Here is an 18664-nt window from a genome sequence, read left to right as displayed (position 1 = left end):
GTCACCCCCCCTTTGGTCTCCCCCTCGTTTTGAGGTTCAGACATTTTTTGAGAAGGTCCTCCAGTCTTTCTCCATTGACTGTAAAGATGTACAAGGGTTTAATAAGCGAGATACAGGAAGAAGGCAAGAACAGATACAATCTCTTTGGAGGGTAGAAAAAGCTGGACTGTCAAATTTAAGAGTGGAGAGGTGAGGCCTCTCCCACTAACCCTAGGTGCAAGCGTTTCGCTGTAACTATGGACGTAGAGGACAATCTTTTAGGAAACGATCTGCACTGGCGCAGTAGAGGCATAGATACTCGGTTCGTCGGCGAGTTCTTTCCTGTGGGGTCAGGGGAGACTGATCCACCTGCATGGCCTTCACTGTGGGAGGCAACATAGAAGGTTGTGGTGGTTGCTGGAAGACAGGTGCCACACGAGGAAAGCGTCGAGGCAGGCGACACCCAGATCGCTACCCCCGACGGTCAAGGCAGGCGGCAAAGGTGCAAAGTCAAATAATGTAGTGGGAAGGTCTGGATACACGGGTAAGGCAAACAGGCAATATGGAATGCTTAATCTCAGGCTAGGGGCACTGAAGATATGGCAGGGGATGTGTGAGGTGCAGGTACATTATAGAGTAGTGTCAGGTGTACAACTAATTATGGGCGTACTTTCAGTGCTCTGGCGTGTGCATGCCCTAGGAGACGGGACAGATACGCCGGAGCTGAGACACAGTGGAGGAGGCAGCAGAAGCCCCCCCAGCAGTCGGGGACACAGGGACAATGCGCTCGCGGCCAATGCTTACGGCCAAAGCACAAAGTGTGACAAGAGGTATGGTATGGTGATTTGCTCCTATTCTGGACAGTTCCTGACATGGACAGAGGTGTCAGCAGAGAGCACTATGGTCAGTCAAAAAAATAATTCGAAAAGAAAAGAACTTCCTCTGGAGCATACAGCATCTGATAAGTGCTGGAAGGATTAAGATTTTTAAATAGAAGTAATTTACAAATCTGGAACCAGTTGATTAAAAAAAAAATTGTTTTCCACCATAGTACCCCTTTAATAGCACCACTTTCTGGACTTGTATGCCCACAATGAGCAGAGGTTTATACAAAAATTACTTGTTGTATTGACTCTTATTGCTAATGTCTTCGGTTGATTTTAAAACTTGGGGTCTGCTGTTTTAGGACCTGGGTTGCATTTTCAGTGTGAAAGGTTGCCTTTACAAGTGTAGTTCAAAACATTGTGCTCAAATCATGAAGATAACACCAGCACAGTTAAGGTTTTATTTTTTTAGACGGGGTTTCCAGTTAAAAGGGTACTCGGCCTCTAGGCTTCTTATCTCCTATCCAAAGGATAGGGGATAAGATGTCTGATCACAGGGGTTCCGCAGATAGAGACCACCGTTATCTCTGTGCAGCAGCCAGCGTTCATTTAGAATGCTTGGTGCAGGCGGCGGGGGTTGTGACATCACAGCCTCGCCCCTCGTGATGTCACACCATGCCCTTCAATGTTGTCATGCCCCCTCCCATAGACTTGCATTGAGGGGGCGAGGTGTGATGTCACAAGGGGCATGGTTGTGATGTCACAACCCCCGCTGCTGTCTCCAAGCGTTGGAATCAAAATATTCCGAACGCTGGGGCAGTGGAGTACCTCTTTAAGGACCCCTCAGCCCCCCCCCGTGAGCCAGAAGGAGTTCTACTATGTGAGAATCGCTCCGTCTCTACTAGATAAGTGGCAAAGGGAGACAAAAAGAAAATACCGGTGCGCACCTCGTGCAGATGAACCCAGGATAGGTTTTAGAAGTAGAAGAAAAAGGAGGGGGCAACGGGTTGGAACCTTACCTCAAAGGGTTATGCTTAGGGCATAACACCTCAGTAGACATGTAACGTAGAAGTGCAGCCTCCAGGTCCCTCCGAGTATTTCCAGCGAAAAATCGGTAACATTCAGGACAACAAAAGGTCAGTGACCTTTGTAAAATCAGGACATCAATCCGGGCGCAACTAGTTGATGTCCTGATTTTACCAAGGTCATTGACCTTTTGTTGTACTAGATAAATGGATGACAGTCACCACTCCTTAGTTAACAAAAATTTGGCCTTTGTTTCAATAGAATTAAAACCATGCAGATTGGGCAGTAGCCAGAGGAAAGAAGAATTCAGAGACAGAAGTTTTTTTTGTCTACACCTGACGCTTGTTCCACCCTCAAATGAATTGAAATGAATAACAAGCTTTTGCTGACTGAGGAGCGGCTAGTGCAGTCCATTTTTTGTTTTATGTGGACATCGTAACTATCTATTTTTTCCTTTGGATTGACTATGACAAGTAGGAAAAAAATCTTATTTTGCTTGCCCTCTAATTTAACATTTTATATTAAAATTAGTATTTTTTTTTCTTTTTCTGATTGTGTCTGCAATCTCTAGAGGCCTATCCATGAGTAATTTTTTGACCTGCAGGTAATGTTACATTTCAAACAAGTATTGAAAAAACTGCAGCTAGCAGTACCTGTTCTCATATGGTTGTCTCATGGTCATCAGTTTTATGGCAATTAAATAAAATTATAATTTTTTTTTCTTAAGTTCTACTCCATAATATAAAAAAACATATACAGGTTATTGAACTGAACACATTGCCACCAGTGTGTTAAATTACATGCCGACATATTTCTTTAGTTCAGGGATGACATGGAAGACCAAGGAGACATACTAAGACTGGGTAATGTTCTATTTCCAGCAGTTTCATGCCCCCCACAGTTGTCCCTGGCCAGCGTTTGTGCTGAGCAGCTGAATGATTTTTAGTGACGGGGACTTCTATTTATTCCAGTAATTTGATCAGACGCCCACTCCCTTTTCTTTCTCTCTCCCCCTACAAAACAACAAATGAAAAACAAATAATACACTGAATCACTTCACAAATGTAAGAACAGTAGATAACTGTTTACATCCATTCTTATTCTTCAAGGGTGTAGGGTCCTAGGAAGTGCCGTGTAGGGTCCTAGGAAGTGTAGGATTTATTTTGATCATTGTGTGATCAAAGTTGTTTATATTAGGCTGGTTTCACTCAGCAGTATTTGGCTCAGTATTTAACAGCAGTATTTGTATTTGTATTTTGTCTTACTGATACATAATGAGCCAAGTACTACTGTGTGAAACCAGTATTTTGAAAGAACCAGTCTACTATGCAACAGTTCAGACTTTCTCAATTCTATAACTTTTCAGAACAACTGTAGAACCTAGTAACCTAGTGTAACCTAGGTTAGGGAACACAGATACCCTCCTGTCATATGAGACACCATTATACAGTAATTGGTACATTAAAACAAAAATCGGGGTCCCAGATTTCTGAGATACTAAAATTAAGCCTTTACTATATTTTTAGGCATTTAAAATTATGTTAAATGTGTAATAAATAAATGCAGAACATACATTTAAAAGAGCAATATAAATATATATTTTTAGTTTTTTGCGTTTGTTTGAAACGCTGAATCCAGTCGGCTCATTTTTGCCCCGTATGCGGTTTTCTCACCGGACCTAAAACCGTGGTATACCACGGTTTTAGGTCCGGTGGGAAAACCGCATGCGGGGCAAAAATGAGCCGAGCAGAGTCAGTGTTTCACTCCGGTCGGCTCACTAAAGGGTACCTCTCATCAAAAAAACATTTGATATATTATAGATTAATGTATGCAGAATAACTTTACAATTGCATGTTATTAAAAAATATGCTTCTTTCTATTTAATTTTCCACTTTGAAGAAATGAGCACTAGGGGTCTCCCTACCAGTCCTGGCAGCAAGCATTTCAGACTCATGCTGGAGTCCTAAACACTACGAGCTGCCAGTCTGCTTTGTTCACAAAGGAGAACACTCAGAGCTGCCAGCCTGCTTTGTTCACAGCCTGTTTGGCTCTGAACAAAGCAGGCTGGCAGCTCTGAGTGTTTAGGACTCCAGCATGAGTCAGAAATGTTTGCTGACAGGACTGATCGGGAAAAATACAATAGAAAGAAGCATATTTTTCATTAACATACTATTGGAAAGTTATTCAACATTCATTAATCTAAAATATATCAAAAGTTTATTTGATGAGAGGTACCCTTTAAATACATTACATTGCATACGGCTGGGATACGGGAGCGCCCCCCACCCCCCGGTTTTAGCTCCCCATCCCTGCCCCGCCGTATACAGTCCCATATTGGTAAAAATGCAATGTGAACCCAGCCTAATCCGGGTTCCACAGAGAGAAAGAAAAAAGGCAACTTAAAAAAGGAAAACCTACAGTGAGGTAATATTGCAGTGTTTGGTTGCAGCCAAGTCAGGATTTACACAGATCTAATGGCACAGGTGCCGGAGGTTGACTGACAGGCCCAAGTTTCAACTGTCCTTTCAGATATGACATCATTAGACAACCAGGGACAGTGAGGTTGTGGTAAAGACCAGAGCGATACTTGTGAACAGGAATGTGCTCAGTGTCAGGGATACATATTCGAATATGCATGTTCTTTAGAAACAGCTCCAGAATTTTGCAGAATTTCCATTGTGGTTTTTGGAAAACAATGTGCTAAGAAGTACTGTAATACAGCTCATTATTTAAACATTTTTTTTTGTATGTGGGTTGTTTTAGTATCTTGGTTTGTGGTGAATACAGTGTTACATCATGTCAGGATGTGCCAGGAAGACATTTTGTGCTGCCACAAGTCATTGCAGTATGTTACTGTATTTTACGATTGGCATTCACTTGGGATTAACTGGTTTGAAACGAATACTCGTCTGCAACTAATACATGACCTGCTGGGTCTGGTTTTCTGGACATAACTCTAGATACTGTATGTGCCTAATCTACTAAAGATCCAAAAGAAAGGTGTCAATGTACAGGATGTCAACATATTATAATGTCATATGTAAATGGCTAAAATAACCCAACATGTTGTACGCTCTATGGGGGAGATTTATTAAAACCTGTGCAGAGGAAATGTTGACCAGATGTCCATAGAAACTAATCAGATTGCTTCTTTTTTCCTTTTTGCAGAGGTCTTTAAAAAAATGAAAGAAGCGATCTGATTGGTTGCTATGGGAAACTGGTTAACTTTTCCTCTGCAGAGGTTTTCTTAAATCTCCCCCTATGTGTTTCTCTTGTGAAATGCCTGAAATTAGTAAAACAATGGTGCAGCAATATATATTACATTTTCAGGATAGTATGTCAAGCAGGGTGGTATAGTAATGTTGTAAGCCAGTTTTCTAACATACAGTTGAAAATGTTTGTACAAGCCCTGTATTGTAGTACAAAACTCTGACTTTAAATTTTTTTAAGGCCTTGCTCCCTTTTAGAAATCTTATTATAAAAAGGTTGGAGACTAACTTGACCTGGAATTATAACTTGAGCCAGAAATGTGTATACATTGCAGCCCAAAGAAAATATATCAGCTGTATTTGCTGCTAGGAACTGTAGACACTGTCGGATAGCTGTTTGGGTAATAAAGCAATCTTTACAGGTATCCTACCTGGCACTCCCTCTTGCTTGCCCTCACCTCAGTTCCTCCTTAATTAGTCAAAAAGGGTCTGGGAGGTAGAGTAAGTGAGGTGGCACTTAAGTAGCTCAGCTCCACCTCCTTGACACTTGGCTGGGTAATAAAAAGTAGATTTTATAAATTTGGAAACCATCATCAGATCTAGAACAGGTATAGTTTATACAATTACTTTTATACCCAATAATGTCTGCAACTCTTAGGAAGAAATACAGCTGACAGATTACTTAAAAAAAAGAAAAAACACACACACAATGTCCTAGATTAATCAATGTGTCTAAGTACTAAAACTATCTGATTAGTCCATAGCAACCAATCACAGCTCAGCTTTCATTTCTCAAATTGCTCTGGTTAAATAAAAGCTAAACTTTGGTTGCTATGGACAAAGCAGACAGCTTTTATCTCAGGCAGGTTGATAAACCTGGGCTGAAATCTCTGAAATGCAAAAATTTGATAAGTAACTTTTATTGAACTTCCACAGATGGGGTACCCAGTCACCATTTACTACATGGTCTAAACAGGCAGCAATTCTTGGCATAAGTTAGGGTTTTCAGTAGGCTGGAACACCATTAATCTGCTTTTAATCCCATAACACACCATGACAAACCTTTATGTCATGATGTCAATAAGGGTGGTTTCACACAACATTTTGTACTTACGGTTCCCGTATACGGCTGGGAGGAGGGGGGGGGACAAAGCTTAATCGTGGCGCTCGCAGTCGAAAACTGGCTTACAACGCGGTCGACCACGTTTTTTGCCTGCGGTCGGGAAACCGCATACGGACGAAAACGCAGCCGACCGGAGGCTGCGGTTCACTCCGGTTGGCTCATAGACATGCATTAAATACGGTTCCCCCATACAGCTGAGTGCGGGCGTCGTGATTAAGCCCCGCCCCCTCCTCTCAGCCGTATACGGGAACCGTAAGTACAAAACGTGGTGTGAAACCACCCTAAGAGGAGGAGTTCAGGTGTCATGCAGATCCATGCATCTCTATGGGAGAACCTAAGATACACTGTGCTGTATCTCCGAATCTCCTCTAAAGATGCATGGAAGGGGCGTGTTGGCCACCACTCTGTGCAGTGGTCTATACAGCTCTGTGCATTGGGAGAGCAAAGGTTACGAGTAGGAGATTGCAGAAATCCCAGCACTCAGACCCACTGTGATCAGACACTTGTCCCCTATCTGGGGCATAGGTGTAACACTCATGTTTCAGAAGACAGGAACTCCGGTGGATATGGATCCATGGACTTGTGTGGCAGATGACTCGGACCGTACCTGGGAGGAGAGTCTAAAGGTGCCGTTTGTTTTCACCAGAGCCTGCCGCAAAGCGGGATGGACTTGCTGTGGCAGGCGGCACCCAGGTCGCTACCCCTGTCACGGCTCGACCACACACGCGGCTGAGGAGATGTGAGGCACAGGAGGGATAAGGCATCTTGTAGTCAGGATAGCAGAAGGTCAAGGCAGGCGGCAAAGTAGCACAGTCAGGACATAGTGGGAGGTCAGTAGGCAGGTGGCAGAGGAGCAAGGTCAAGTCACAGAGCAAAGGATCAGAAACATGGTAAGGCAACTCTCAGGAATGCTTTCTCTCAGGCACAATGCAATAAAGATCCAGCAGGGAAGTGAGGAGGGTGGAGAAATATATCAATGAGCCACAGGGGAATTACACTAATGAGCACAATGGCCCTTTAAATCTTAAAGCTCCGGGGACAGGGACACATGCCCTAGGGGACAGGGACACACGTGCCAGAGCAGAGAGGCAGAGGCTGGGGCAGGAGAAGCACCACGGTGAGTGACGATGTGAGTCCCAGCCCCACCGGGAGCAGCAGCAGGTAACAGGACCATGCGCTCATGGCCAGTGTATGTGGCAAGAGCGCATAACGTAACATTATCCACCCCCCTTTGGTCTCCCCCTCCTTTTACAAGTCAGAAAACTCCTGAGAAGGTCACGGTCCAGGATATTCTCCTCAGGCTCCCAAGATCTCTCCTCAGGACTGTAACCTTCCCAGTCAACCACAAAAAATTATTTACCTCTCACAGTTTTTGTAGCAAGAATCTTTTTAACCTTGAAGATGTCAGAAGAGCCGGAGACAGGTGTGGGGAAAAGATTCTTCTGAGAAAACCGGTTTATGACAAGGGGCTTGAGGAGAGAGACGTGGAAGGAATTGGGAATACGTAACGTTGCAGGTAGACGGAGTTTGTAGGATCACGATCAAAACAAGCAATCTCCAGGTAGCAGAGCGGGATCAATGGAAGCGCTGAGACCAGATAAGATTCTTATCTGGTCTCAGCGCTTCCATTGATCCCGCTCTGCTACCTGGAGATTGCTTGTTTTTATCGTGATTCTATTTCAGCAGGACGAAGCTGCAGAGACCCTTTGATGATACACACTGTTCCATTATTGTACTTGGTTGGAGTACAACTTCATGTGGTAAGCGCAATTCACACTTAGCATTACCAAATCACCTTTGGTGTTACACTACGGAGCGCATCCGTTTGTTCTTTTTTTATTTCGGAGTTTGTAGGAGACAGGGTTGATTTTTTTTGTAGAATCTGGAAGGGACCAAGGTAGCGAGGCCTAAGCTTGTAACAGGGGATCTTGAAGTGGATGTACTTGGATGAAAGCCACACCATGTCACCAGGAGAGAAGGATGGAGGAGGTCTTCTACTTTTATCCGCTTGCGCCTTCATGCGTGAAGAAGCTTGAGATAACGACTGTCGGGTCTGTTACCAGATGGTGGAGAAGTCACTGATGAGCTCATCAACAGCAGGCACACCTGAGGATACTGGGAGAGGAAGAGGAGGATGGGGATGGAGTCCTTAGACAACAAAAAAGGGAGATGACCTCGTGGACACAGAATCCTTATGATTATATGAGAATTCAGCCCAGGGAAGAAGGTCGACCCAATCATCTTGGTGAGTTGAAACAAAATACCGAAGATAAGTCTCTAGGATTTGATTAACCATCTCCACCTGACCGTTGGACTGAGGGTTTCATGTTAATATCTTTAGCCATTTGGACGTTTTTGTGGAACATACATACATACACACACACACACACACACACACACACGTTGAGTTTTATATATCTAGATGTATTCAGTTAAAAGTATATATGCAGATTATTATTATTGATAGTAGTATTATTAATAATTATTATGTACAAATAATTAATAATAGCACAAGCTGCTATATATTCAGAAAATTCTTCTCTGCTAATAATATGACAAACACTGGTGACCCAAAAAGACCTTTGTCGACTAAAGTTCTACAATTTCCTCTCACCACAACCGTACAGATTCCATAATAAAATTGCATAAGTCATTGCATACTGATAACCTTCTATGCTTTGACTTTTATCTCATTTGGATTACATGGACAATTTGCTTTAAAGGGTATCCAAATGTTTTTAGCACCAGCTGGTGATTTTAAGTCATTTGATTTGACACCCACAAACAGCAGTTAAATTTCTGCATCTGTATCAAATTCCCAAACAGACAGACAGCAAGGCTGACAAAGTCTGGGAATTTAAATTCATCTGGACATCCTAATCTCATTGATCAAATGGTGCTTAGATTTTAGGGAAATATCTTGTAAAGATCACATATGTTTTCCCTATATAGAAAGATTAGCCTGTCAGCAGTAGTTTTGAGCTGTAGAAAATAGGTGACTTTTTCTGCTCAGGATGCTATGTACCTTGCACTGAAGTTTTAGTTGATTCTATAAGTATCAATATCTAGCTATGACTATGTCTTTTATCAATCTATTACTAATATCAGACCCTGTCCCCAACTTTCTCTCAAATTAACTAAGAGAAACTAAAAAAAACTTTTTTTATATATCAACTGACTCAAGAAAGTTAAAAAATTTGTTAATTACTTCCATAAAAAAAAAAATCTTAATCATTGCAGTACTTAGTTACCGAGTTTTGTGTGCACACAAAAGACCTATACAACTACAGGCATAATATACAAACTACATGTGGATGCTGTCCTTAAATTTTAATATTTTATTAAAGCATAAGAGAAAACATCCATAGAAATAATTGACATACCTCACCTCTATCCCCTCCTCCTCCATTACAATCTCCAAATCTAGGCTAAGGGCCCTGTCTGACCCTGCATAACCCATACAATATAGTACTCAATCCAATCCTTTCTTCCCTACACAACATACAACCATTGAACCATGTTGATTTCCATTTTCTGAAAATAATAGAGCGGAGGAATAAAGCGAGGGGGGGGGGGAAGAGAGGGAAAAGAAAAAAAAAGTATTATTTATTTTCTAATTCAAACTCAATCGGCTTCCCCACTCCTCCACAATGTTTCCCATCAAATTTTTTTTAGATGCTACCCTTGGATAGATTAGAACCAGGCACCCTTAGGTATGTTCAAACAATGTGTATGACTGTTGTTTTGGCAATTTTACAGGTGTTTAAGGCCCAAGAATGGAATGCAAAAATGCATTAAGCGTAATTTACTATTTTACATGTACGCCTTTTGAGTCCCCTTGTGTGACAAACTCTCATTTGCTATTATTGTACACAACTTGGTTGACACTTTTTAGATCCATACATGCTAGGAGGTTTTTCTCCCAAATATAGGGTATGGTTAGAGGAATTTGCTTAACCCGATAACGACCACGGACGAGTATAGACGTCCAGGTTGGCGGCCGTTCCCGCACCTGGACGTCTATACTCGTCCATTATTCTCGTGGGTGCTGCCCAGTGCACCCGCGAGATCGCGGCAGGGACTCGGCTGTATCACACAGCCGGGACCCTGCTGCACTGCCAGGACCGAAGTAAACTGCCGCGGTAAACAGCCGCGGTCGGAAGTTACCACAGGCTGTAAGTGTTATGACAGAGGGAGGGAGCTCCCTCTGTCTCCTCAGCAGCACCCCGCATCGCGATCGCGGGGTGCTGTGTGTGGCTGCGGCTGGCCGGGACCTGCCGCACTGCCGGGAGTGAAGTTCACTTCACTCCCGACAGTTTAACCCTTACAGCCGCGGTCAGAAGTGACCGTGCGCTGTAAGGAGTTCTGACAGAGGGAGGGGGCTCCCTCTGTCTCTCCTGCAGCACCCCGGAGCATCGCGGGGTGCTGCTGCATACCTGGGCAGCCAGGGGTCCTACAAAGACCCCCAGGTCTGCCCTGGGCATTGCCTGAAAGGACGTGCCAGAGGCACGTCTTCATATGCTGCCTGCTAGTGAAAACTGGCAGGTAGCATATAACTGCAATGCTTTGGAATACTAAGTATTCCAAAGCATTAAAAAGTGTAAAAATAAATAAATAAATAAAATAAAAGTGTAAAAATAAATAAATAAATAAAATAAAATTGTAAAAATAAATAAAAATTTTATAAAAGTGTAAAAAAAATATATATATATAAATATATATATATATTAAAAATACATTTATTAAATGAATCTAATAAAAAAATGCATAATATGTAGGATCGCATTGGCGGACATCCGCAGCATGTAATATGCTGCAGATGTCCACCATGTGATCCTACACATTATGCAGCAGTCACGGTAATGAGCTCCCTGCTGCGGCTGGGTAGCTTTGTGTGTCCACTCATAGCGGCGGATTTCCCGCCGGCAGTCATGAGCGGACACACTGAGCTACCCAGCCGCAGCAGTGATGGATATATTCGCCATGAGCGGGTGCTTATTCCCACAACATGGCGGATATATCCATCAGGAGCCTTAACTGTAAAAGACAGACACGTTATACTGCCAGCCGACCAAGGACCAATCAGAGAGGTCCCTGGTCCAGCCAATAACTTGTAGGGGTGCGGTATATAAATGGGATCACTTGTGGGGGTGGGGGTACTGTTCTGCCCTGAAAGCCAAATGGCGCTCCTCTCCTTCTGAGTCCTACCACGCGGCCAAGGAACCATATATGGCCTAAGCGGGGGTATTTCCGAACATGGGATAAGCAGCTAAATAAAATATAGGGTGCATTTCTTTCAATATCAGAAGTGATGTACAAAAAATGTGCCCCCCAAATGATGCATTTGTGAAAAATTGCAAATTTCGATTTTTTTAACACTGACTTTGTAATAATTCCTGCCAAAAAAAAATGGTGTTAAAATACTCACTGTACCCCCTAGCGAATACCTTGAGGGGTCTAGTTTTTAAAATGGGGTCATTTGGGGGGGGTGTTCCTATGATCTACTACCTTTTAATTTCTGAAAACCTTGCATAGCACATAAAAAAAGATGTACTTTTCACATTTTCTAAATTTTCTAAATTTCAAGTTAAATTGTTAGGCTTCTAACTAATTTAAATGTTAATTAAAAACAAAAAAATGACGTCAAAATAAAGTAGACATCTGAAAGTATAAGTTTCATAAACTATTTGGTCAGAAAGCATAAATAAATGCAACCTATTAGTGTTAAAATAGCAAAAAATCATAATAAAAAAAAAAAAATTCATGATTTTTTACATTGTAAAAAAAAACTACAAATGATATTGGCTTACTTTTACTATGTACATGAAGGACAACTTGTGACAAAAAAACAATGTCAGAATTATCGTGATTGGCAAAACGTTACCAGAGTTATTCTCTAATAAAGACAGAAATCCCCGATTTGAAAAAACAGGCCTGGTCTTTCAGGGGCGTACAGGTTTATTTGTATTGGTCCTTAAGGGGTTAAACTAAAACTTATAAAGGAATTTGCAAGAAATGAAAAAAAAATCTGGTTTTATCTAAAGTAAGTTTAAATATCAATCAATATGAGTTTTGGTTTCAGTGTTATAAGAAAGCACCCCTTAGTAGGTGAAGGGGAGGGGTATAGGGGAATGAAGGGGAAGGGATTCTATATTTCTGCATAATTATCAGCCACAGTTTGTGTTCACATGGCAGAATTTCTGCAATTCCACAGAAATTCCATTCAGCAAAGCATGATGAATGGAATTGCAACATTGCGGGGGAATTGCTGCAGAATTTGTCTTCTAAGAACACAGAATTCTGCCAAAATTCAAGCCTCATTGACTTTAATGAAAGTCTGCCCACAATGTACATTTTTTTCTACCATGGAAATCTATATATGACGGATCCCATAATCTGACATCTGTCATAGCTATATGGCAGAGATATATGCTGGACACCTCAAAAAAGTGGTATGCTATGTGAAAAGAGCTTTACCAAAATGTTTAGAGGGGTGAGCCCAATCTACATTACTACTGTACATACAATTATATTTACATTCAATCTTCTCACATAAATAAGTTTAATGTATGTGTCACTGTTTTATGACTATTTAGGGAATGATTATTAGCATTAGATTATTGGAAACTAATTAAATAACAAGATTGTAGAAAATGTAAAAGAATAAGCAAGAAAGAAGAAATTGTAAGGGTATAAACTGTATATGCTTCCTTGCAGGAACTATTAAAGTGTTATTCCGGGGGTCCCGCTGCTGGGGGTGGACCCCTGAGGAAGTCACCGTGGAGTGACGTAACGCGTGGGGTCCTGGCTGTCCTGTCCTGCACCTGCTTCCAGCTTCTCCTCTGTCTGTGGTTTGTCAATATGATTATTTATTGTGTTACTATTTCTCATGCATTTGGGTAGTCATTTATATTATTTGGCTCAGTATTAGAATTTTTTCTCACATATGTGCAACCTGGAGTAGTAGCTATATATTCAATATTTGTGCAGGACAGGTTGGGCAGGGGGTTCATGGCCCCTTTCCATGTTGTGGTTTTGCTCTATGTTTGAGTATTTTAATTGTTTTTAAATGTCCATGCTGTCTTACTTTATTCATATTTGTGGTTTTTTGTACTCAATAAAGACCTTTGTATAGGTATGCAATACTGATTGGGTGTGCACTTTTTTGCAGCTTTCTTTATTCTTTTTTTGCTGTATTCGTTGCAATCTTTCCTTAACTGCAAATACTACTGCTCCCAACATGGAGCACACTCTGCTCAATTCTGGGAGCTGTAGTACCTGCATTAATAGACAGATCGCAACAGGTGTCAGAAGTTACACTCGCTGCGATCTGTCTATTAATGCAGGTACTACAGCTCCCAGCATGGAGCAGAGTGTGCTCCATCTTGGGAGTAGTAGTACCTGCAGTTAAGGACAGATCACAGCAGGTGTCACTCCTGACACCTGATGTGATTGTCCTATCTGTTGCAGAGATGTGGAGAGGCTTTCTCCTGTGCTCCGCATCTCTGCACTATACTCCGACCGGCCAGTGATATGAATAGAACATCACTCATTCATCTTTCCCTCTGAGAGCAGGGATTGGCTGCCAATTTCTATTCACATCACTGGCCGGCCCGGAGTATAGTGCAGAGAGCTGTATAGAGCCGCTCCGAATCTCTGCTATATTATGGACGATCACATCGGGTGTCAGGAGTATCAGGTACTACTACTCCCATCATGGAACAGTATGTTCCACGCTGGGAGTAATACTGAAAATGGCGTTAAATACATTTTTTTCCATCCCTATCACATCCTTTGCAATTTCCACTCAAATGCAAAAACATCTGAAAAAAACATCAGATGCAGGAAATTGCACTGGCGTTTTTCTCTGGTGTTTTTTTCTGTGAAAAGTGGAATCCTAGTCTTATGGTGGTTTCAGACAAGGCATTTTTGGAAGGGGAAAAAAATAGCCATGGACAACACGACTTTTTACAAAAAAAATTCTGAAAAAATGCCACTTCCAGATGTTATGCTGGGAGTCAATATGGAAATATACAACACCATACCTACATTGATTTTTATGTTTTCTTTCCTCCCTTCACTGAGTTAGTGGCAGTTTTTTTCATAGCTTTTGCATTTTTTTTTTATATAGTTTGTGGAGTTTTTTCTCCAATAAATCGCTAAAAGTTGAAAAAAGAGCACAAAGAAAAATACAAGTGAAAATGTTTTTTTTCTAAAATTATTCCATACATTCTTCAATAGAAATCCCTGAATCACATGATCAAAGAATCACGTGACTTGTAAAGGGAAAAAACACCACAAAACATTTATAAGCTAATGCACATTTTTTTATTTTTTTTTTGGGGGGGGAGACAGTGTAAATCATGGTGTGGCAGCCTCATTATCTGATGCACACTGCCAACAAAACACAGGAGTGGCTTAGGAACACATTTGTGAATGTCCTTGAGTTGCTGAAACCAGAGCCCAGACTTGAACCCAATTAAATATCTGTGGAGATACCTAAAAATGGCTTCCACCAAACTGAAAAAACTTCTTTCCAAATGTACCAAAAATGCACGAGTTAGTAAATAATGCCCCCACATAGTTAAAAATTGCCCCCACGTAGATTTTCTAAAAAAATAAAAAATAAATCCACTGCACTGAGGCCAGGCTGTCAGCAGCCTCCGGAGCGGCGCGGGACTTCTCCGGCAGGCTGCGTGATGAAATGACATCATCATGTGGCCTGCTGCGCAATGTACGTTCGTGCATATGCTATTTGCGTAATGTATGTACAGGAGCCGTAAAATGCTATAGCCTGTACATACATTATATACGTAATTTGCGTACTGTACGTCCAGAAGCAGGAGACACAGCGGTCTCCTGCTTCTGTGCTTCTGTTGCTGCAGGGGGGTACAGCAGGGCCCAGGCCCCTTACTGGTGTACTGTCTGTATCACTTAACGATGGCCCTGCCTGTCAGTACATATAGGTAGAGCAGGTGACACTGATCACAACGATACTTACCTGGTCCAGTTCCATGCTGTGGTTCTCCTGCAATCTTCCGCTGTATCTTCTGTTCCAGGGCCGACTTGGAGCTTAGTGACGTTACCGCTGCTGTTGCTAGCTGGTTCCCGCTGCTAGCAAAAAACAGCGGTGATGTCACTAAGTTCATAATAGAGATGTAAAAATATGTCTATATTAGGCTAGTGTGACCCCCATCTATAAAGGAAATCTGTTTTGAGACACTCACTAGGAGGGTCAAATCAGTTTTAGATTCAGTTTGTAGAGCATGTAATTTTAATAGGCCTTTAAATTCCTAAACATTAAACTATTCACTCAATGGACGATGATGATATCTGTGTTGAGTGTATAATAACTAAGTGGAATTATATGATTGGTTTCAGTAAGGATTGTTAGTGCACAGCCGTAGAATGATGTTACATTTAGCCCAGGTTCATTGGAAAGAAACATAAAGCTAGGTTGCCACTTGTTTTTTTTTCTGGCAATTTTTGGAAAACTGCCATTGTAGTTTTTGAGCATAAGCCAGAAATGTATTCAAAAGGAATAGGACACATAAAGGAAGGACTTACACTTCTCCTACCTTATGGATCCACTTCTGACTTTTGCTCAAAAACTGCAGTGGAAGTTTTCCAAAAACTGACAGAAAAAAAACCAAGTGGAAACTTAGCCTCAGACAACTGCAGCTAAGGGGGTGAGGGGGGGGGGGGGGGGGGGGGGAAGACATCATTCCTATAAGCAACAGAAAACAGCTGTTAAAGCATCATTTGTTAATGTACTATATCAACTCAAACTACATTTGCTTCTGTGAAACTAAAAGCTCTTTTACAGTAAATGAATTAAACATTTAACATACACATTTTTTTTGTTTTGTTTTTATAATGAGGGTCATTTATTATATACAGTATGTGGAATATAAGGCCTTCTCACATTTTAGCAGCATTTTGTTGATTTAAAAAAAATCTTAAAACGTGGAAAAACTCAACTTAAACAGTGAGTTTTATTTCAAAATGCTATGAGCAGTGATGCTTAGAATAGTAGGATCTGCTCAGACTGCTTAACTAGATAAATGAATGGATGGACGGGCTATAGAAATGCTTCTCTATTTACATACAACTAAACCCAGTGCCATAATACTAAACAGCTATTACTTTAGGTGCAAACATTTACCAGCTATGGTTTTCTGCAAACAATTTTCGCCAATGACCTATGAAATCATATACAATTTACATACTGCAGGCACAGCAATTATTTTAGATGCTTGCACATTTAGTAATAATTAAACTTCATAGCACAGTAATGACAAGTAACATAAATAATACACTTTAATATCTGCATATAAGATAGTATAAACAAAGATTGCAGAATAACTCTAATAAGAGAAGTTATATTTGTACAATGTGTTTCAGGTAGTGAGTTTTCAAAACCATCTTACCTGAGCGGAATTTGCTTCTGATCAGCAGCGAGCGCTCTGATGCCAGCAAGGTCATTTTTGGTGGTGAAATCCCAGTTGTCCCAATGGACTGAATGAAAGGTATGGAGACAGACGTAATTGCTCCCTTCGAACAACAAACTTAACAAAGCAAAAAAATCCAAGGTTGAAAAATAAAAATAAATAAAAGGTTAAAAGTTGAAAAATAAATATGTCAATAAAATAATATACTCAATAAATTTAGGAAAATAGGTTAAATAAATATTGCTAGGAAAGTTATTTTTTCTTTAGCAGCCCTCACAAATCCTTCATAACTTTTTTTTTCTTTTCAAAAGCTTGAGTTCTGCTTTGTTTTCAGCAATTGCTTAAATTGTTTGACTTCTTGTTTGGCTTTTCTTGATTGTGTCTTTTTTTGCAAAGGCTCCTTAAGCAATCAGTGACCTGTCAGCAGAAAATGTGCAGGAAGGAAAAGATAATGAAAGGAGAAGGGAGTGAGTCCAGAGAGATTCCCAGATTATATTTGCTTAGGGAGATTTGCTGGATGTGGTCATTCGTTAAAGGATCTCCCTTCTCACTGTCTTTGAGATACAGAAGTTCTCTCTGTACTGCAAGGCCTCTTGCCCGCCCCCTTTCCCTGACTGTCCCCTCCATGTGTGATAAAATGCCATCTGCTTTGACACTTAATACTCCACAATTCTGCAGCAGGCATGCAATGCTGTATCAGCAGGGCTCTTCTTTCATACAATACTCATAGGCTCACACACCCTCTACAAGCCCCTAGCAATTAAAACTACATTTACACAGATTTTTGGTCTGATAAAAAGAATTTATTGTGACACGGAGGCTTAGTGAATTGAAATAAAAGTGTTTATCAGTTTACTAGCCTGAAGTTTGAGTAAATCACATAAAGAGAAATTCCAGGCAAAGGGTAAGTTCACACGGGTGGATTACATGCAGAATTTCCGCAGCGTATTTGCTGCGGAAAATCCACAGCCGATTTTACTACCATTCACTTCAATGGGCCCAAAGAAAAATCTGCAAATCTGCTGACCCATTAAAGTCAATGGTAGCAAAATCCACTGCAGATTTTCTGCAGTAAACACACTGTGGAAATTCCGCAGGTAATCCACCCATGTGAATGTACCCTAGAGAGGCAAGCGAAAATATTCAAACTTAATTCCCATACAATATACTGCAGAGTGGACACACCCATGTAGGTATAAAAAAGAGAAAATACAGTGCTCCATAGTGTATTAAAAGAAATACCTGTAGGGTAATAGTATACACGCAAATAGCAGCTCACCTGGGGAAGTTGTGTAGCCACATACACAACAATGGTGAGCACATGGTAAAATGGTGTCCGCAGCCAGCCGACTGAATAAGGATGTAATGGAGAAGGCTTCAGTGTAGGTGCAGGCTTCAGATGGCGCAGGACACAGGATATCGACAGGTAAGTTAAAAGTGGAGGTAGTTTATTCTCATAACATGCAACGCGTTTCACTGCTACAGCAGCTTCATCAGGCATCCTGGCACTATTCACATCACTGACTGGAGTATAGTGCAAAGATGCGAACGCTGTATAGAGCCGCTCTGCATCTCTGCTATATTAAGGACGATTGCATCGGGTGTAACGACTGACACCCGGGGTGATATGTCTATTAATACAGGTACTACTACTCCCATCATGGAACAGTCTGTTCCATGCTGGGAGTAGTAGTACTACCTAAAAAAAAATAGCCAAAAGCGTGAAACACACACTTTATTAAAAAATAATACAATTTTTTGTTATAAAATATATAAATTTTGTTAAAAAAATTATAAATATATACATTTCGTTAAAAAAGACTGCTAAGGTGCAATTTCCACACAAATGAAAAACGCAAGAAAAAACGCCAGACACAGTAAATTGCGCTGCCGTTTTTTCAGGCGTTTTTTCTTGCATTTTTCTCAAACCAAAAAACGCAGGACAAAAAAAAAACAAGTAGAAATTTAGCCTTAGGCTAAGTTTCCACTTGTTTTTTTTTCTGGCAGTTTTTTGGAAAACTGCCACTGCAGTTTTTAACCCCTTAAGGACAC

The 18664-nt window shown here is 41.1% G+C and overlaps 1 protein-coding gene across 1 annotated transcript in view; it reads right to left on the bottom strand.

Annotated features, from left to right (window-relative positions):
* Positions 1–16646, bottom strand: part of LOC130293205 (myocardin-like) — a 45775-nt gene extending 29129 nt beyond the window's left edge. Inside the window, exons 1-2 of the mRNA XM_056541707.1 lie at positions 16592–16646; positions 15163–15300 (exon numbers count right to left, since the gene is read on the bottom strand). Coding sequence (XP_056397682.1) covers positions 15163–15300; positions 16592–16646 — 193 coding nt within the window. The remainder of the gene's footprint in view (positions 1–15162; positions 15301–16591) is intronic.
* Positions 16647–18664: the final 2018 nt, after the last annotated feature.

This window comes from Hyla sarda, chromosome 10 (genome assembly GCF_029499605.1).
Source record: "Hyla sarda isolate aHylSar1 chromosome 10, aHylSar1.hap1, whole genome shotgun sequence".
NCBI classification, from domain to species: Eukaryota; Metazoa; Chordata; class Amphibia; order Anura; family Hylidae; genus Hyla; species Hyla sarda.
This window is presented reverse-complemented; position numbering and strand designations above follow the sequence as displayed.